Source organism: Cyprinus carpio, chromosome B5, assembly GCF_018340385.1.
Source record: "Cyprinus carpio isolate SPL01 chromosome B5, ASM1834038v1, whole genome shotgun sequence".
Lineage (NCBI taxonomy): Eukaryota > Metazoa > Chordata > Actinopteri > Cypriniformes > Cyprinidae > Cyprinus > Cyprinus carpio.
In genome coordinates, this window is record NC_056601.1 from 26,441,502 (window position 1) to 26,459,317 (window position 17,816).

Genomic DNA, 17,816 nt, shown 5'->3' on the forward strand with positions numbered 1-17,816 from the left:
GCCATGTGACAGACATTTTCTGTGTGCGTTCTGCAGATGTGTGCACTCAAAAAAATGTATATCAGAATTTTAAACTGATATGAATTTTTAACGCATAATTTCAGCGTGATAGACATGATAATCAAAACCAAACAGATGTTTTTTTTTATTTTTGGCAGAGTATCTGAGGTATGAGCTGTAAAGGCACAACCCTATTCTGGAAAAGGGGGTGGGGAGAAGCAGCTTATCTGCATTTAAAAAGACATGCACATAAATAGCGTGTTTCTGCTTCCACTCAAAATAGGCAATTTCAAAATAATATAACAAGCCTTATTTGGGTAGAAAACAGGCATTTGCCTAGCCCTAGGAAACCCATCTGTAAGTTGTTTTTTTCTGAAATGCTGCACACTAAAACAGTGCATCAGATCAGTGAATTAGTTCATGTGACTCTGCTATCAAAACATTGCCCTATTTGTTTGAGACCTGGCTTGTCAACTGGCTCAATCAATTGCTTCAGTTTGCCAAACACAGTCTGGCAAATGATTCTGCAGTTGCATTTTGGTGCTGCTAATATCCCAGAAATGACATATTTTGGCCCAGCTAAGCATGCCGAAGTTATGTAACCAAAGACATGTATGCATATGAGGATGAATGTAACTCACCAATCCTGTTCGGCTTGGCTTGCAACTAGCAGATGAGGCCACAGAGCTCATGGAGCTGATGGAGGAGGCACTGGGGCTGCGTTTCAGTCCTGATGGTGTGGCCGCTGTCTTCCGCACAGTGGTCTTTGCCTTGGCTGGGGTAGTGGAGGGAAAACCTATACGGGTCACCTTGTGCACTGGTGCAAACAGACCATACTTGGGCTGACACTGGAAATACCTGATGATACACAAATCCATTAATGAAAAACTATTTTCGTATATAAAGGGTAAATGTAAGAACAGGCCACAGTACCTGGTTCCAGCCACAGCACCATCGTTCTTTCCCAAGGGCTCATCCAGCTCAACTCCACACCACTCACCCTTGGCAAAATCGGTTTCGCCTAAGAAACGCACCACACCAGCTTTTGTGCCAGCAACCTAAAATACGTGAAGGAAACAAGGACTTAACATGCATTCCGATACACAATGGAATATTTGTAACAGCAGCTTCACTGTAACATGCCTGATAATTCACTGGTACAATGTTTATTGTTTCTCTAGACAGAGTTTAAAGTTTAATACTTTGTTTATTCTGACTGATATTAAGAGGCTCACCATCACTTATTTTTATTATAAAGCCTGTATTTAGAATGCAATATACAGGCATTTTCAGGCATTATAATGCATACATAATAACATGAGAAGCAAGCAAACATATAAAATATCTTTTATTTTGATTGTTTTTATTTTACAATTATATTATACAGCTGCACAACTTTGCCAAAAAATATATTGTGATTATTTTATCATATATTGCAATTTGAACTCTCAGATTCCATTTCATATGAGGCTTCTCATATTGCTACTGCTGAGAAATTGAGACAAAGACCAACAGACTCTGCTGCTAGGTGAAATAGTTACTTGAAATAGTTGTTCACACTTGGGTTCATTTTTCACAAGAACCAGCTAACACTACACGTTACAATACAAATATTTATCTTGAATGCTTCAGTTTCAAATATTCAAACCTTCTGGGTTTTAACATGGCAAATCCTTAAGCTTTTACACTACCGATCAAAGATTTGTAAATGATTTTTAATAAAACGACTTCTCTTATGCTTCAGTGTCACATGATCCTTTAGAAAACTTTAATATGCAGATTTGGTATCAATATTGAAAACAACTGCATGCCTAATCTTTATGGAAAACATACTTTTTTCAGGATTCTTTGATGAAAATAACGTTCAAAAGAACCACATTTATTTGAAATAACATTTTCTAAAATTAAACATATCTTTACTGTCACTTTAGAATAATTTAATGTGTCCTTGTTGAATAAAGGTGTTCATTTATCTTACTTTTTTAGTTTTTTAAACATTTGCATGATTTCTGTAGGATCATGTGAAACTGAAGACTGAAGAAATGAAGCTGAAAATAAAAAAAAAAACATTTTTAAAATATATAAAATTAAGAAAACTGTTTTTTTTTAATTGTTGTAATATTTAACATTATTACAGCATTGTATTTACTGATAAATGAATGGACCCTTGGTGTGCATAAAATATGTTTTAAAAAACAAACAAACAAATCTTAACGATTCCAATCTTTTGACCAGTAGTTTAAAAGTTTAAGGAAACACAAATTCAAGATAAATATTTGTACTGTAGCTTGCAATGTTATATAACTGTATTATTCAGATGATACAACACAATTTTTTTATGGAATTATAAATGCATTATAATGCCTAAAAAGTGTCCTCATAATGCATTGTAAATACTGTACAGGCTTCATAGAAATGGACTGCAATTTCTCAATCATAAAACATGCATAAATAATGAGTATAAAGGAACTTGTAAAATATTGTTTAAATAACGTCAAAAATCACTGGTTCTCAATTCCAATCCTGGGACCCCCACTGTTCAGCACATTCTGCATATCTCCCTTATTTAACACCTGATTCAGATCATCAGCTTTAAGAAGAGAGATCCATGAACTGAACCAAGTGTGTCAGATAAGAGACATACAAAATGTGCAGAGCAGAACTGGAATTGAGAACCACTGCTTTAATGACCATCTTAAAATCTTGAATTATCCTAACTTGACACACAATAATGCTCATCACTACATCCATCACAACACTCACCAGCACACGATCGTTGATCTTTAGCTCCCGATCACCTTTCTTGACCGAGCCAGTCTCTGACAGATTGGACACTGAATCGCTCTTTGACCGCACCAAGTCTGAGGCTGGTGTAGCAGTTTTAGTGGGTGAAGCTGGTTTCTTGGTTGAAGCAGACACTGATGTAGTGGAGGGTGTGGGTGATGCAGCACGGGACGGAGGAGCCGTCGTTGTGCCGTCCGGCTCACCTTCTGTGCTTGAAAGCTTGGACGGCCGTGTGAAAATACCCTTCAATGGTTCACACTGAAAATAGCGCACACCTGACACTGAACCATCGTTTTTCCCAATTGGCTCGTCAAGTACAATTCCAGCCCACTGGCCCGGGGCAAACTGGGTCTCTCCTAAAAACTGAATGACGCCTGGCTTGTTGCCGTTAACCCAGACACGATCCCCGATCTTGAACTGCTCTCCTGCATCTTGGGCTTCAGCTGAGGATTTGTCACCTGTGCTGGTTTAGCAGCTCCTGTTCCAAAGGAAGGAAAGAAATAGGCTACCAACTAACACAATGCACTTACTGATTCTGTTCTTGACATACAAACTGTCATTATGTCATTATTAATTATTAATCGAATTTAAAAACTAAGAATAACATAGGCTGCTTTTATTTTTGACCTGATTTCATTAATGCAATGGGTCACTGTCTGGTTTACCTAGCAAGTCCTTTAAACACCTTAAACAGCCATATGACTACAGAAAGTAATTTTTACAATAACTTTTAGGTTTGTAATTTCACAAATAAGGTAGTAAAGTGAACCTTAAAGGGTTAGTTCACCCAAAAATTTGACAGTTTCTTGCTTCTATGGAAGATAGGATATTTTGATGAATGTTGGTAACCAAACAGTTGCTGGTTCCCACTGATTTCCACAGTATGGAAAAGGCCAAAATATAAAATAAAATTATATATTATGTAAAAAAAAAATTAAAAAAATTAAAACAATTTTTGACAGAGCTACGTCAGAAACAATATTATTATCTGTCTACATATATATATATATGGCTCTTACCTACAGAAGGAGACGTCTTTGTGACCCCAGCATTGGCTTGCTTGCCAATTTTGCTGGGCGCTTTGAGTCCACTGGGTTTTGATGTGCTCATTGTTGCTCTGAAATGGTCTGTCTATACTTGCACGTTTCCTCTCCAACAAACATTGACTGTTGAGTTTGGAGCAACAGTGTAGGAAAAAGTAAAAAAAAAAAAAATTAAATTAAAAAAAGTGAGGGAAAAAAGAGGTGCAGCAGTGTCTGTGCAGAGAAAGAAAATAGAAATATATCATATATGATATAGTTTGCATGACATATGCAAGGATGTGTCTTGCTTTGTGCCATTTCAGTAATATCATGCAACGCAACAAACACATTGTTTCATTGGTATGTTGAGTTCAGTGTAGTGTTAAGCCTATTTCACACTGCACACATAAGCAATATGTAAAAGCAAACCTGACAGTGTATTCTACTGCGCAACAAAACTAACTCTATACAGAAACCAAGTCCTCTACTCAAGTATTTATATTAAGTAAAGGCCTTAAGATATAAAACAGTTATCAAGAATTAGCTATTAAAAAGTAATTAATGTGCTTGTACTGAAATAAAGTGAGTGACACTTCAGGCAATTTGAAAAAGAATTGCTTCCAAGAATGGATTCCATCAAAGGAAATCGACTCCTTTACATCCTTTTTATTTTGTCACTTGTTCTTTCAGACAGTTCATTTCAATAATCAATTGCAGCCCTTCCTTTGCACTGATTATTGTATAATGTTGTCACTGCGTATGTGTTTCTAACAATTTGATGTCACCTTATGTCTGTCACACTGAAATATTCACATTTAGTCGTGTGCAAATGCATATTTATTTAATTCACTTGAGTTAATGAGGTTTGTTGTCACCTTTTAATTCTGTGATCCCGCATGTCAAATAAAATATGACTGACAAATATTCATTAGCTGCATTTACATGTGGGAGTGAATTCACTAAATAACTCTTGAGAGTCATTCTTGAAATTGCTTGATAATGGTGTCACTTGTTGCAAAACAGTTTGACCCTTATTGTAGAATTTGCTGCATTCCACTTCAAACTGTAACACACCATTCAAATGTAATAATTATCTTTTGTGGTTGCCTTTCACAAGCATTTATGACAATAAGTTAAAAGTCAGTTGAAACAAACCAGTTGGAACAAACAAACCTGTAAAATGTCAACTGGGAATTTAAAAATAAGGAAATGTGTAAAAAACTGTGAATGAAAATCTTTTCTACTCAAAAAGAAAAGAAAGTAGAGGTCAAGTAACCTCTACTAAACCACTATGAGATGGACTGACCCATAAACTAAGTACTTCAAATGCCATTTCTTTACTTACAGCAGATTATCATGGCTTGGATGAGTGCAAAAAATAACATAACATAACATGCTGCAAAGATGCTGAAATAATCCCCCAGAGTGAAATAACATGATGACTTGGCTACACTTACTCCTGGTCATACATGCTGCACATGTGATTGAGATCATCTGAAAAGAGAAAGCTGCAAGTACTTAGAGTCTAATTCTCTGCTGTACGCAAATATACCAAAACTTATCATCCGGGAAATTCCACTGATGAAAAAAAATTTATAATAATTTAATTTTTTCCAGCTACTGGTCAGTAATATATTGGCCACAGATATATTGTATCATGATACATCATGCATCCCTACTTGGTGTGATTACAAAAATCTGCAAAAATATATCATGTGCTGCTACACAGTTGCTTACAAAAAAATCCACTTGGGAAAGCAACAGGCGCCAGATTCACTTTATTTTCACATATGCAGAATTTACATTATTTTTGTGGACAGATGTTTACACCATTTCACTTGAAATGAAAAGCATTCATAAACCTGTTTTTAACTAAACACAGAAACTAAAAAAGGCTCTCTTGCAGCTTTACACCAATAAAAAAATTAATAATAATAATTAAGACAAATATCAGTAATGTAATTATGTAATTTTACTACTCTACTAGATTAAATTATTATGTTTTTATAATAATAATAAAAATTTAACATTTTAATAATAATGATAATAGCAATTATAAGAATTAAAACAATAATACAAAAACAATACAAAGTGACTGAATTGCTATAAACAATGGTGTAAACAACATATATTGTTATAACTGAGTGTAAGCAGAAAGTCAATCCAAAGACATTTTTCACAGTTTAATTTAATCACTGAAAGAGGTCTGAGTTGGTTCTTGTACAGACTGAACTTAAAAAAAAAATTACTATTTCTATTGGAGGCAGAGTGTAGAGTGTAATCTTAGCAGCTATATCAGATATTTTATATGAGATTAAATGCGAGATGTCAAATTAAATACAAAAACTCTGTACGTGACTTATTGCTGCAATCAATAAAGTGGTATGAGTCCAAACCACTACTGTATATTTCAGTAAACTAACTAGACAGTTATTGTCTAGTTCTCAGTTGTTCAATTCAGAATTTTCTTCACCTTAACACTGGGATTTTTTAATCAATTATATTATCCATTTAATTGCACGGGCACGGAACTGAATTGAGCATAATAATGACACTATTGCCTTCCATAGATATGCTTTACAGCTGAATTGATATGCTGTATACAGAGACCCAAACTCAACAAGGAACATAAAATAATGGATTGTTGAGTGCACAAAAACTAGCGGCAACCTTCCGGTCTCTCTCGTCAAGCCAACACGGAAGTGACTAAAATGCAGTTCAGCTGGCCGCTAGAGGCTGGCTCCAAAAGAGAGTCAATCCCACAGACCTCCCATGTTAAAATGCCCAACTTCACAGCAGAAAAAAATATGTTTACAGTCTTGTACAAAAAGTGGTTTTGGTCTATATAGCTAATTTTGCCCTTTATGACAACTGTAAGGGGGGTGAATTTTTTTTTTATAACTCATCAGTTTAAATTATATTAAGCCTTAAAGTTCTGCATAATTGAGGGCGTGGCCACTTGAGTGACAGGTCGATTGCCGCTGCTGTCATCACCGTCGAAGTAGGTGGGCGTGGTTTTAGCATCCAGCTCCAGCATTTTTGCCAATTTTCGATTATCTGGGAGGGACGCATGGTGACTTGCTGCTAAGATGGCGACGCTGGCCCTGCCCACTTTGAGCTTCAAAAACACTCTTCAAGAACCTACGGGTGACGTCACGGACACTACGTCCATGTTTTTATACAGTCTATGACAAAAACATAAGCTTTTCTTAATATCCACTTCTTTGTCTGAAAGAACTTAGAGGAACAGTTCTGCCAAAACTATTTGCTGTTAATTTACTTACCCTCTGGCTATCCAAGATGTAGGCGACTTTCTTTCATCAGTAGAGAGTGCTTTTTTGACTCTCAAAGTGACGGCACTCCTTGACTTGCATAATATGAATCACCAAGCACCATGGATTCAGCTAATCATCTTTAGTCTCTACTGAATAAAGAAAGTCATCTACAATTTGGATGGCCAGAGGGTGAGAAAATTAACAGCAATTTTCCATTTTTGGGTGAACCATCCCTTTAATAATGTCAATAATAGTGCACTAAAAATAATCAACATGAAAAAAATTTTATGTGAAAAACTTTCAACCCACATTATATTAACTGTCTGTAACTACTGTATGTACTACTAACCTTTAAATTGATCATTTAATACATTCATGTGTACATACCCATCATATTGTACTTCCATTTACAATACTTTCATGTAATTTCATCTGTAATCAATTTCTGTAATTACATCAATAATCACTTTTGACCCTATCTCTACCTCTTAACCCACTTTTAAACCTAACCAAACCTGTAACCGTATCCCACCTCAATAGTAGCAAGTGTTTTGCACTACAACATGAGCAAGTATATCAAACGCTTATTTTTGTTAAACAAAAGTACACGGTAAAGACACCTAATTTAAAGTAGAAACTAAACTTCTTTAAAAGATGGCAAATCAGAATTCAGTTTTGTTTGACTCGCCCTTACCATACCTTACTCTTAACCAAAACAAGCTCCAAGTTAAACACTAAAAACTGACGAACAAGACAAACCACAGCAAACGCAAACAACTCGTTCAAGCAATCGGTTTCATTTTGAAGTGGCAATGAAAAATGAAAAGGCCACTCAAATGTTATTTTGGCATAAGATCAAGCGCAGCATTATAATCAGGCGCCACATCTGGGGCTTCAAAGTCTGAGCCGATTTACCCTACAGCTTGACCAATGCGAGTCTGGTTTAGGATTTCAACCAAAACAACGGCCCAATATGAAGAACAGGATATCATTTACAACACCTTTAAATAAACTATAGGTTTGACGACGAATGCTTAGCAGTTTCGACCTTAAAGCCCAAATTAGTAGTTTTAATGAGATAGTTTTCCAAGAACATTTCAAGGAGTTCAGAAAAAAGTTCAAAGAATCCCACACAAAATTACCACGTCACAAAAACTAAACATATATTTTGGCGTTACAGGACTTTCCCCCTTCAAGTAAGCTACACGCAAGTTTCAATACGCGATGAACGTGGAGAAAGTTTCCTAGTCCTTATGACGACTTTCCGCAATGTCACATCAGGACTAAGTAAATCGAACCAAAACCGAGAGCCGCAGTCAATAAAACCGCAGTGCTAACACCATACATCTATCATCAACGCGTTTACACCACAGCTTTTGTTTACGGAGAAGAACAGCTGATGACAAATCTAACAAAGGTAACGTTATCTAAGGTTAGCGAGTGCTGACCGAGGGCCGAAGAGCAAGCTGTGTTCGATGGGAAATTCTGACTTAGCAACTTCCGATGGTAAAATACGGTGATCTCCTCGGGATCCACGCCACCCTCTCATCTGAACACTTAACCCAGCGATCGCGTGCTCACCTGCTGGCTTCTGGCCGCGTAGTGCTACCAAAAATGAATTGCGCCGGATTCTCTTCAATCTACTTTGCTTGACGCCCGCGTTGGTTTAAGGATTTAACCTGGTGCGTTCAAGCACCCACTTCACTAGTGACACGAGTGGCGTAATGACGTAACGTACACTCTCTGCTCCGCCCAGGCCAACGGGAACCCTGAAGAGGCGGGCAGATGAAAAAAGCAAATGTGGTCGGTCGTAGTAAAAGGAATTCCGACTCTTCATTTAAAAGCCACTTCTGGCTTTTATAATTCAGCTAAATTTAGTAATGTTTTGAGATATGGTGTGGTGTGTACAAATATAATTTATATTATGCAAAGTAATTATACTAAACCTTTCCAAACCACCATCATTTTACATTATTTCTGGTGTAAAAACTTAAATATATGTGAAAACATCAAATACTGTTAGAGAACGTTATAGTGAACTATCCAAAACACAAACCATTTAGATCTAGAAATACTATATGCAGCTTACGACAGACTCCTCCCAGGTCTATCACACAAATTGCCTCCAATGTAGGCTATATGAATCATCCTCACCATTTACACTTTCCACTTACAAACCCCACAGTGGTGATGTTCTAGCATCAATATATTAAAGACAACACCATTTGCAAATCTAAAACTTACCTGAATCAGGGGTTAAAGCAAAAAAAAAAAAAAAAAAAAAAAAATGAAATGAAATGACTGTGGCAACTTTTAACATTTGAAAGGATACTATGGCAAAGTTATTTCTTTCTTTATTCAAACTGATTTTCTTTTTCATGAATATATGGTTGACCTGAAGAATGAAAACTGTATCATACACTTGGAAAATGATGAGCTATATCACTGCTTACTGACACTAGGGGTGTGACAATACATTTAGCTCACAAAATGAGACAAAATATTGATGCTTGGTTCAGTAGAACGTGACAATATTTTAATACTATTTTTAAGAAATTTTCAATGACAAAATATTTGTCTTTTAATTACAAAAAGTAAAACAATGCAGTTGTACTTAGAAATATTTGAACTAATCTAGGTCTGTAACTAATTATTATTTTTAGTATCACAAACAGACCTAAGTGAAAACCAGGCTTTAGTGTGACTATATACACTCACCGGACATTTTATTAGGTACACCTATTCAGTTGCTTGGTATCACAAATTGCTATTCAGCCAGTTTTGTGGACGAAAATGCCTTGTTGATGTCAGAGGTCAGAGGAGAATGGGCAGACTGGTTGGAGATGACAGAAAGGCAACAGTAACCCAAATAACCACTTGTTAAAACCAAGGTATGCAGAATACCATCTCTGAACACACAACACGTTGAACCCTGAAGCAGATGAGCTACAGCAGCAGAAGACCACACCGGGTGCCACTCCTGTCAGCTAAGAACAGGAAACAGAGGCTACAATTCATACAGGCTCACCAAAATTGGACAAAAGAAGATTGGAAAAATGTTGCCTGGTCGGTCCGTGTATCTTTTGGTCATTGGATTTTCCTTTCAGAAACGGATATCAAAAAACAAAAAACAAGTGGTTATTTGATTTTTGTTTTAAAATACAAAATTTAAAATTAAAATACAAAGCGTTTCTCTTTTTCAGTGTCAAAAAGAGATGAGCGAAATTTTAAAAATGATTTGAATTTCAATTTCTATTTCGGATATCAAAAAATAAAGTTACTTTAGAACAGAAACGAAAAAAAGGCCCGTTTGTTCATATTCCGAGACCGGATGTGGTTAGCACTCACGTGACAAGACCGCCACATTTGACTGAGTGACAGTCTGCTTAGCCCAGAATAAAATGTCTTTGGAAACTTACTCAGTTATGATTTTAGACATGGCAAAACAAGGCCTGTCATCCACAGAAATCTCAGCGCAGATATCACAAGTAAATGGGGGAGCAAGAGGATGTTCCGCAAGAAACGTGAGGAGATTTTGCAGTGAAAATGGATTAAGTTTGATGGGACTCCCTGACGCACATTTGGAGTTGGAGGTGGCAAAAGCTATAACCGAGGTATGATCCTGCTTTTTTTTTTTTTTTTTTTTACCTTTTACTACAGAGAGAGAGAGAGAGAGAGAGAGGAGGGGAGAGAGAGAGAGAGAGAGAGAGTATATTAGATTTATTATTATTATTTTACTATTGTTCATATAACTGTTTTATTGTGTTTGTATATATTATGTATATATTTTATTTGTATATGCTTTGGCAACATTGTTTAAAAAACTTTCATGCCAATAAAGCCCCATTGAATTGAAGAGAGAGAGAGAGAGAGAGAGAGAGAGAGAGAGAGAGAGAGAGAGAGAGAGAGAGAGAGAACATGTGATATGCACAGTATGTCCCGCATTTATATGTCTTATCAAATTTATTTGACTGGCATCTTTAATGCCCGTTTATTAAGAATAGTACATAAATCCCAATAAATAGCCTCAGCCTTCCATTATTTATAAATAGTTTCTAAGTCACAGTTAACATAATCCTCACAACACTGATAAATTCTATAACACAAAAACGTCTTATTTCATGATACACACATCAGCTGGTATAATTTTGAAACGTAGAAAAAGACATGTATATTTTTTATTTTCTAGACTGGACCTACATATGGAAGAAAGATGATGAAGGTGTATCTCGCCATGAAAGGAGTGCATGCTGCAGAAACACGAATTGGATCAGCGCTCAGAACTATGCATCAGCCATACCATGAAGCAAGACGTCAGGTCTATTACGGTCTCCTCTCTAATACATAATCAAATATGTGGAATTTATGTGTAAATATGAGATAATGTTTTTTTGTCTGTGTTTTTTGCTGTTTAGCTGCAGTTACTTAGATTGTATAAGATTAAAAACTTACAGATATTTATAGTAAGCCTATAATCAGAACAAACCCCTAATTTTCATTTTACTTTTTTGACAGAGGCACAAATAGACATTAGGTTATATTTGTAAAATATGCAGCCATATAGGACTAATGAGATTTTTTTGTGTGAAATAGTTACATCGTTTTCCTATCTCTCTTAGGGTGCCCGCAATCTCAACCCCATACCATATCAAGCTGATTACATGGGTCAAAAGGTTCATATGGACCAAAACGAAAAACTGGCTATGTTTGGGGTTACCCATGTTTTAGCCATTGATGGCTTCAGCAAAAAGATTGTTGCTCATTCTACAATGCCTATAAAAAACAACCTTGCCATCTATGAAGATGTTTTCAGGTAATAGCAATTATTATTATTGTGGACACTATAGAAAGTGCATACACATGGCTACCATTCATGATAGAATATAAAACATATAATAACTGTTGAACATCTACAGTATATTGTTATGAACTAATAACAGTTAAGTTTGAAAAGTTTTGCACAAAATAAAACACTTTTTCATCCAATAGGCCTGCAGTACTTGCCTATGGTATGTGGGACCAGGTACGAGTAGATCATGGCAAGGAGTTTTATTTGACGCTTTTCATGCAGGAGCTGCTGTCATCTCACCGCCATAATCAGGAGCGAAGGCCATATTTACAGACTTCATCCACAAAGGTACAGCTCAACAGTTTGTTTGGTTGCTTCAGCAATTCACTTGTATGCCTGCTTTTTTATTATTATTACTATTATTATTTTTGCTTCAGCAGCATACTGTTGTTTTGCATGCATGAGACAAATTGTCGTTGGTATTACTATGCTTTCCAAATTTTAGAGTTAATTAAACAAAATTAACTATGGCTGAGAACATGATTCTTTTTTAAATCTGGTTACAGCTTAACAATAAAAAACTGCTGCAGAAGCAATTACATCTTATTTGTCTTCAAGCAGAATTCCTGGTAAAACTATAAATTTACTTGTTCGGCGGTCAATGTGCATAATGACTGCTGAGTTAATACATTTACAGATTTACTGGGAATTCTGTATGACCATTTTTCCTTAATAGACAGTTTTATTTACACACCAGAACAAACTGACTGATTACACATCTTTGTTGCAAATTCAGAATCATATAGTTGAACGAATCTGGCCTGAAGTCAACAATCGTGTCAACTATCCACTGAAGACAGCACTTATGGGGTTGGTGGATCAAGAGGAAATAGACATGAACGACTCCCTTGTGAGATATTGTGTGTCCAACCTTACTGGCCGCTTGTGTGAGATTGGTCTTACAAGGCTGGTGGAGTCATGGAATGCTCATAGAATTCCAGGTGAAATAAAACCGTGTTTCGAAGATTACAATTATTACAAGAGGCATTCATAAGTTTCAATACCAACAGTATGTTCTTTATTTTACAGGTAAAGGAACACCAAATGACTTGGCTGGCCGTGGGTGTCCCAAAAAAATCCAACAGGAGCTGTTGCCTCATTCAGCTGAAGCAGCAGACCTTTACAGCCAACAGCTGGGATCATCACTGACCAGGCATTCAACTTTTGGAGTTGATCCATTTTCAACTGAACAGGACAAGATTACAGTTGAGAACCAGTTTGCCGAGCATTATTCAGACATTTCAGAATTGTACTCTAGAGCAGTGAACAATGACTTTGCCCCATACAAACAGGCATTGCTCTGTCTTATAACCACAACTCAGCGCAATGTGTGAAAAGCCATTAGCTCTATTTAACTTGAAGACTGTTAACTTTAAATTTGTTTGTGTAAAAATTCAACATGTTACTCCTCTTCAAAAAGGGATCTCAGAACAGAAAATGTCTCTGACAGACCATTAATTTCAAATATGGTGTTGTTTGCAGTGTTCCCTCTACATTTTGCACAGTGCACAGAGGTCTCCTGCCACTGTACCACACATGTTTTGCAGCCAATAATGCTCCGGCAACACTCTGTGAAGACTGGCTCCTCGATGAATTCTAAAAGACAAAATGAGAAAAACTAGTCATTCTGTGTGTGTGTGTGTGTGTGTGTGTCCATATGACCTTAACTCTTAACCAGCACCCGTATTTTTTGAGAATTTTCTGAAAATGACATGTAACCAACTACAAATGTCTGTAGCTCTTAAACCCTATAGTCCACATTCATAACTGGTCTTTTTTTTAAACTAGACAGTTTAAACCTTTTTACCAGAGAGTCATTATAATTCAAAGCAGCAAAGAAAGAGTAAAACAAGGTAAACATTTTACATGAAAAGTTACTTACGATTTCTTTGAATGAACTTAACTTATGGAAACATTTATCAGACTTTTATGTTAAAGGCCTGAAAACAACAAAGATCAAATTTAATGTCTGGACCATGTTTTGATTCAAATTTGAGAATAAAACTCCCAGTCCCAACAATTTAGTTTCTGTTAGCTTTTATTCATGAAAAGTAAAGGCGTCATTTCTAAAAGGCCAAATGGAGAGCTTGCAATCGATTTTGGTTGGTTATTACTCCCATCAATCAAAACTTTGCTGACTAGACATTGGCTTGGTTTTCAAACCTTTTAACTACTTGGAAACCGAGGAGCGCAAGTGACAGGTCGTGCAACCAGTTTTGGATTAAAAACTGGGACGCATTTTGAAGAATAGATCCTTACATTGAAATTTAATTGTTTTTTGGATTCGTCCGAACTGATCTGAACCATAAGAGATAAAAGATAAGTATTGCTGTTCATTTTGCTCATGTTTACATTATCAGTCCTTCAGGATTTCATTTAACCCTTTCCTCTCTTATGTACTGGTTGCAAAAACATGTTCAGAACATGATTCTTAAATGTTTTAGCTTTCAAATGATGCATAGATTTATCATAGTCAGTTGAATATTTGTTATAAAACAAAGGTAAATAAATGTAATAAAAAAGTATAGACATCCCCAGCGTATCCGGGCCAGGATGATACCATCCATGAAGTTAATAGCCGTGTCTGAAATCCATCCCTATCCACTATTTAGGGTGTCTGCCATTTTCTAGTGGTGTCCGAATTCTGATTGAACGACATCATACTCTACATTTGTTCACTACTTTTACCCACAATCCTCTCTGAATTAGAGTGTACATCCAATGTACACTTGCTGAAGCACTGTTTACCACAATTCACTGCGTAGAGGACTGAGCTTGCATGAAAATGCGGGAGCGAGCGAGTTGAAACCAGAGATTACTTTACAGCTATCTTATTTCTGCTTTAACATTTATTTAATCCTTTTTTTATTATTATTATTAATCATTACTTGAATAAAACATATTAAAATATTGAGACAATATTATATAGATGACTTGATAAAATTAAATGAAATATTAATAAGGTAATTTTGTTTTAGGCATTAACACAATTTAATGTGTTTGACTAACAGTCAGGTATTGTAATAATATATGGCATTGTTATTAACATTAATATTTCATTTAATTTTAACAAGTCATCTATATAATATTGTCTCAATATTTGAATACGTTTTATTCAAGTAATGATTAATAATAATAATAAAAAAAGGATTAAATAAATGTTAAAGCAGAAATAAGATAGCTGTAAAGTAATCTCTGGTTTCAACTCGCTCGCTCCCGCACTTTCATGCAAGCTCAGTCCTCTACGCAGTGAATTGTGGTAAATAGTGCTTCAGCAAGTGTACATTGGATGTACACTCTAATTCAGAGAGGATTGTGGGTAAAAGTAGTAAACGAATGTAGGGAATGATGTCGTTCACTCAGATTTAGGACACCGAAACAAATTGGCAGACACCCGAAATTGTGCACTATATAGTGGATAGGGAGCGATTTCAGACACAGCTTTTGTTAATGTATCGTTACACCATGGGTTGTAACACAAAGGTTTGCATTTGTACATGTAATTAATTGTAGTGGATGAGACATAGGTGACCATGGTTAGAAAATGTAATAATTAATGCGTATTTGGAAAATTACAATTCTGGATAAAAATGGATTCAAAATAAATGTACATGTGGGACAATGACTATCTATTGTGTACTCACTCATACAAATAACACAGCAGAATCCTTGCTTGATGGTCTGTAGCTGGGAAGGAGTCAGGATCACTCTTTGAGTGGCAGCTAGATTGGTGAGCTCTCTGATTGCTGCAGTGATATCTGGTAAGGTCTGTGATGCCAGTACAAGCTCTTCTATCTTCTCAGTGACCTCTCCAATTCCAGCAGCATCTTCATCTTTTCGGCTATTACAAGGAAAAAAAACATAATAGATATATACTGTTTGTGTTTTTAGCGGTTTTGCTTGTGGTAGCCAAATAAATCTTTGGCCCAAACATTATAGAAGCCACTAAAATACAGAAGCATTAATGGCCAAAGGGTTGGCAAACCGGTGCTGATTTGAAATAAAGTTTCAATAGTCTGGACAACAAAGGTAAGGAAAAATATAAGTAAATAAACAATGCCTTTCAGTATTTGGACAAATAAGAGAAATACGAATACTTAAGATTACCTCATTCTCCTCCTTTTAGAGCCCTGTACCTCCTGGAAGGCCTGTTCTTGTATAGCAAGAATCTTTCTAGCATTTTGTTTCCAGTACTGGGACCCTTTACATTAGGGGTGAAAACCAGAAAAAAGGTTAAATCATCATGAGTTATCTCATCCCCTCTAATTTTAAATCACAAAAGTAAAGACTTAAAAATAAAACAAAATTAAAGGGTTAGTTCACCCAAAAACGAAAATGATGTCAGTTATTACTCACCCACATGTTTTTCTAACCCCGTAAGACTTCCTTCTTTGTCCTATCATAATTTAAGATTTTTATGACGACATCTGATAGCTAAATCACTCCTCAGTAGGGTTATAGGTGGCCAAAACTTGCTCGTAAACGTATTAAGACATCGTTAAAATAGTAAAAGTGACTCCAGTGGCTCAACCATACGTTTATCAAGCGACGAGAATACTTTTTGTGCGCAAAAATCAACAAAATAACGACTTTATTCCACTATTCATTCTCTTCAGCATTGGTCTTGTGTTTCCCTGGTGTTTTTACTTGGTCTATGTGCGTAGAGCTTCTGGGTTGAACGTCACACGCACCACTCAAATGACCTGCGTAGACCAATAGCGAGCCTGCGTGAAGACGTATGAATAGTGGAATAAAGTCGTTATTTTGTTGATTTTTGCGCACAAAAAGTATTCTCGTCGCTTGATAAACGTATGGTTGAGCCACTGGAATCACTTTTACTATTTTAACAATGTCTTAATACGTTTTCTGATCCAGCAAGTTTCGGCCACCTATAACACTACTGAGGAGCGATTTAGCTATCAGATGTCATCATAAAAATCTTAAATTATGATAGGACAAAGGAGGAAGTCTTATGGGGTTAAATCAACATGTGGGTGAGTAATAACTGAGAAAATTTTTAATTTTTGGATGAACTAACCCTTTAATGTTTCTCACCAGTTGTGCCTTCAGACTCCAAAATTGCATTCCCCTGCACATCAGTCAATACCATTGGGTCATGACATCCAATGGCATCTTGAACTTTACCGATTATCCCCTGAAGGGTAGCCTCAGATTCCAAAAACCGGACCACCACCATTCTGCTGGGACTCAGCCCTCCCACCAACCACCTCAGCAAGAAGAAAAACCGATCTGGAAGAACATCATATTAAAATAATCATTATGACACACACTGCATTCAGAATCCTATTTAATGTTAATAGTCTTATACATTTCGTATATCAATAAAATGCACTCAGTTTGCTTTTATAGTATCTTTGGGTTAACTGGTGTGAGAATGTAACAATCTCTTCTTTGGAACAGGATCAAACAATACACAAAGTTCCATGTACATATTACTTTCATAACATTTTGCATAAGCTTGCTGACAGACACTGCAAAAACATAACCTCCCACACCACTTTCTTGGCAGAGGTTATAAAAGTCAGGGGGGAATGTTAAAATGTAAATGAAAAGTACAAGTAGTATTAACTATTACACTACAACTACAAGGGAGGCAACTGGAGATGATAATATCATCAAATGTGATGAGGTGTTTTTCATTTATATCTAATTATAATTTAGACTTTCCCGTGGCGTCTGTCATTGCTATGCAAACATGCACTGCGCTCTCCACAACGACCGTTTGCATCCCTGAAATTTATAAATCGTATCACAGTCATTTAAGAAGTTAACGTTACCTTTGAAATGTTTTAGAGGCAGTGGCTCTGAGGGGGGCTGAGGCAGCCCGCTGAGCAGATGATGATGGACTAGGAGTAACGTTAGTAG

The 17,816-nt window shown here is 36.2% G+C and overlaps 3 protein-coding genes across 3 annotated transcripts in view; 1 reads left to right on the forward strand and 2 right to left on the reverse strand.

The window, feature by feature from the left end:
* Positions 1-8,823, reverse strand: part of LOC109076458 (CAP-Gly domain-containing linker protein 1-like) — a 40,760-nt gene extending 31,937 nt beyond the window's left edge. The window contains exons 1-5 of the mRNA XM_042725081.1: positions 8,663-8,823; positions 3,791-4,040; positions 2,764-3,250; positions 934-1,058; positions 642-858 (exon numbers count right to left, since the gene is read on the reverse strand). Coding sequence (XP_042581015.1) covers positions 642-858; positions 934-1,058; positions 2,764-3,250; positions 3,791-3,894 — 933 coding nt within the window. The 5' untranslated portion in view covers positions 3,895-4,040; positions 8,663-8,823. The remainder of the gene's footprint in view (positions 1-641; positions 859-933; positions 1,059-2,763; positions 3,251-3,790; positions 4,041-8,662) is intronic.
* Positions 8,824-10,135: 1,312 nt separating this feature from the next.
* On the forward strand, positions 10,136-13,264 carry LOC122137508. The gene is made up of 6 exons (XM_042725082.1): positions 10,136-10,695; positions 11,271-11,399; positions 11,701-11,894; positions 12,071-12,218; positions 12,667-12,871; positions 12,960-13,264. The coding sequence occupies exons 1-6, from the start codon at positions 10,483-10,485 to the stop codon at positions 13,262-13,264; spliced, it is 1,194 nt and encodes a 397-aa protein (XP_042581016.1). The 5' UTR covers positions 10,136-10,482.
* LOC122137509 (E3 ubiquitin-protein ligase UHRF2-like) lies at positions 12,922-17,137 on the reverse strand. The gene is made up of 4 exons (XM_042725083.1): positions 16,986-17,137; positions 16,038-16,131; positions 15,575-15,771; positions 12,922-13,526 (listed from the first exon to the last, which is right to left on the reverse strand). The coding sequence occupies exons 1-4, from the start codon at positions 17,125-17,127 to the stop codon at positions 13,333-13,335; spliced, it is 627 nt and encodes a 208-aa protein (XP_042581017.1). The 5' UTR covers positions 17,128-17,137; the 3' UTR covers positions 12,922-13,332.
* Between the last annotated feature and the right edge of the window lie 679 nt (positions 17,138-17,816).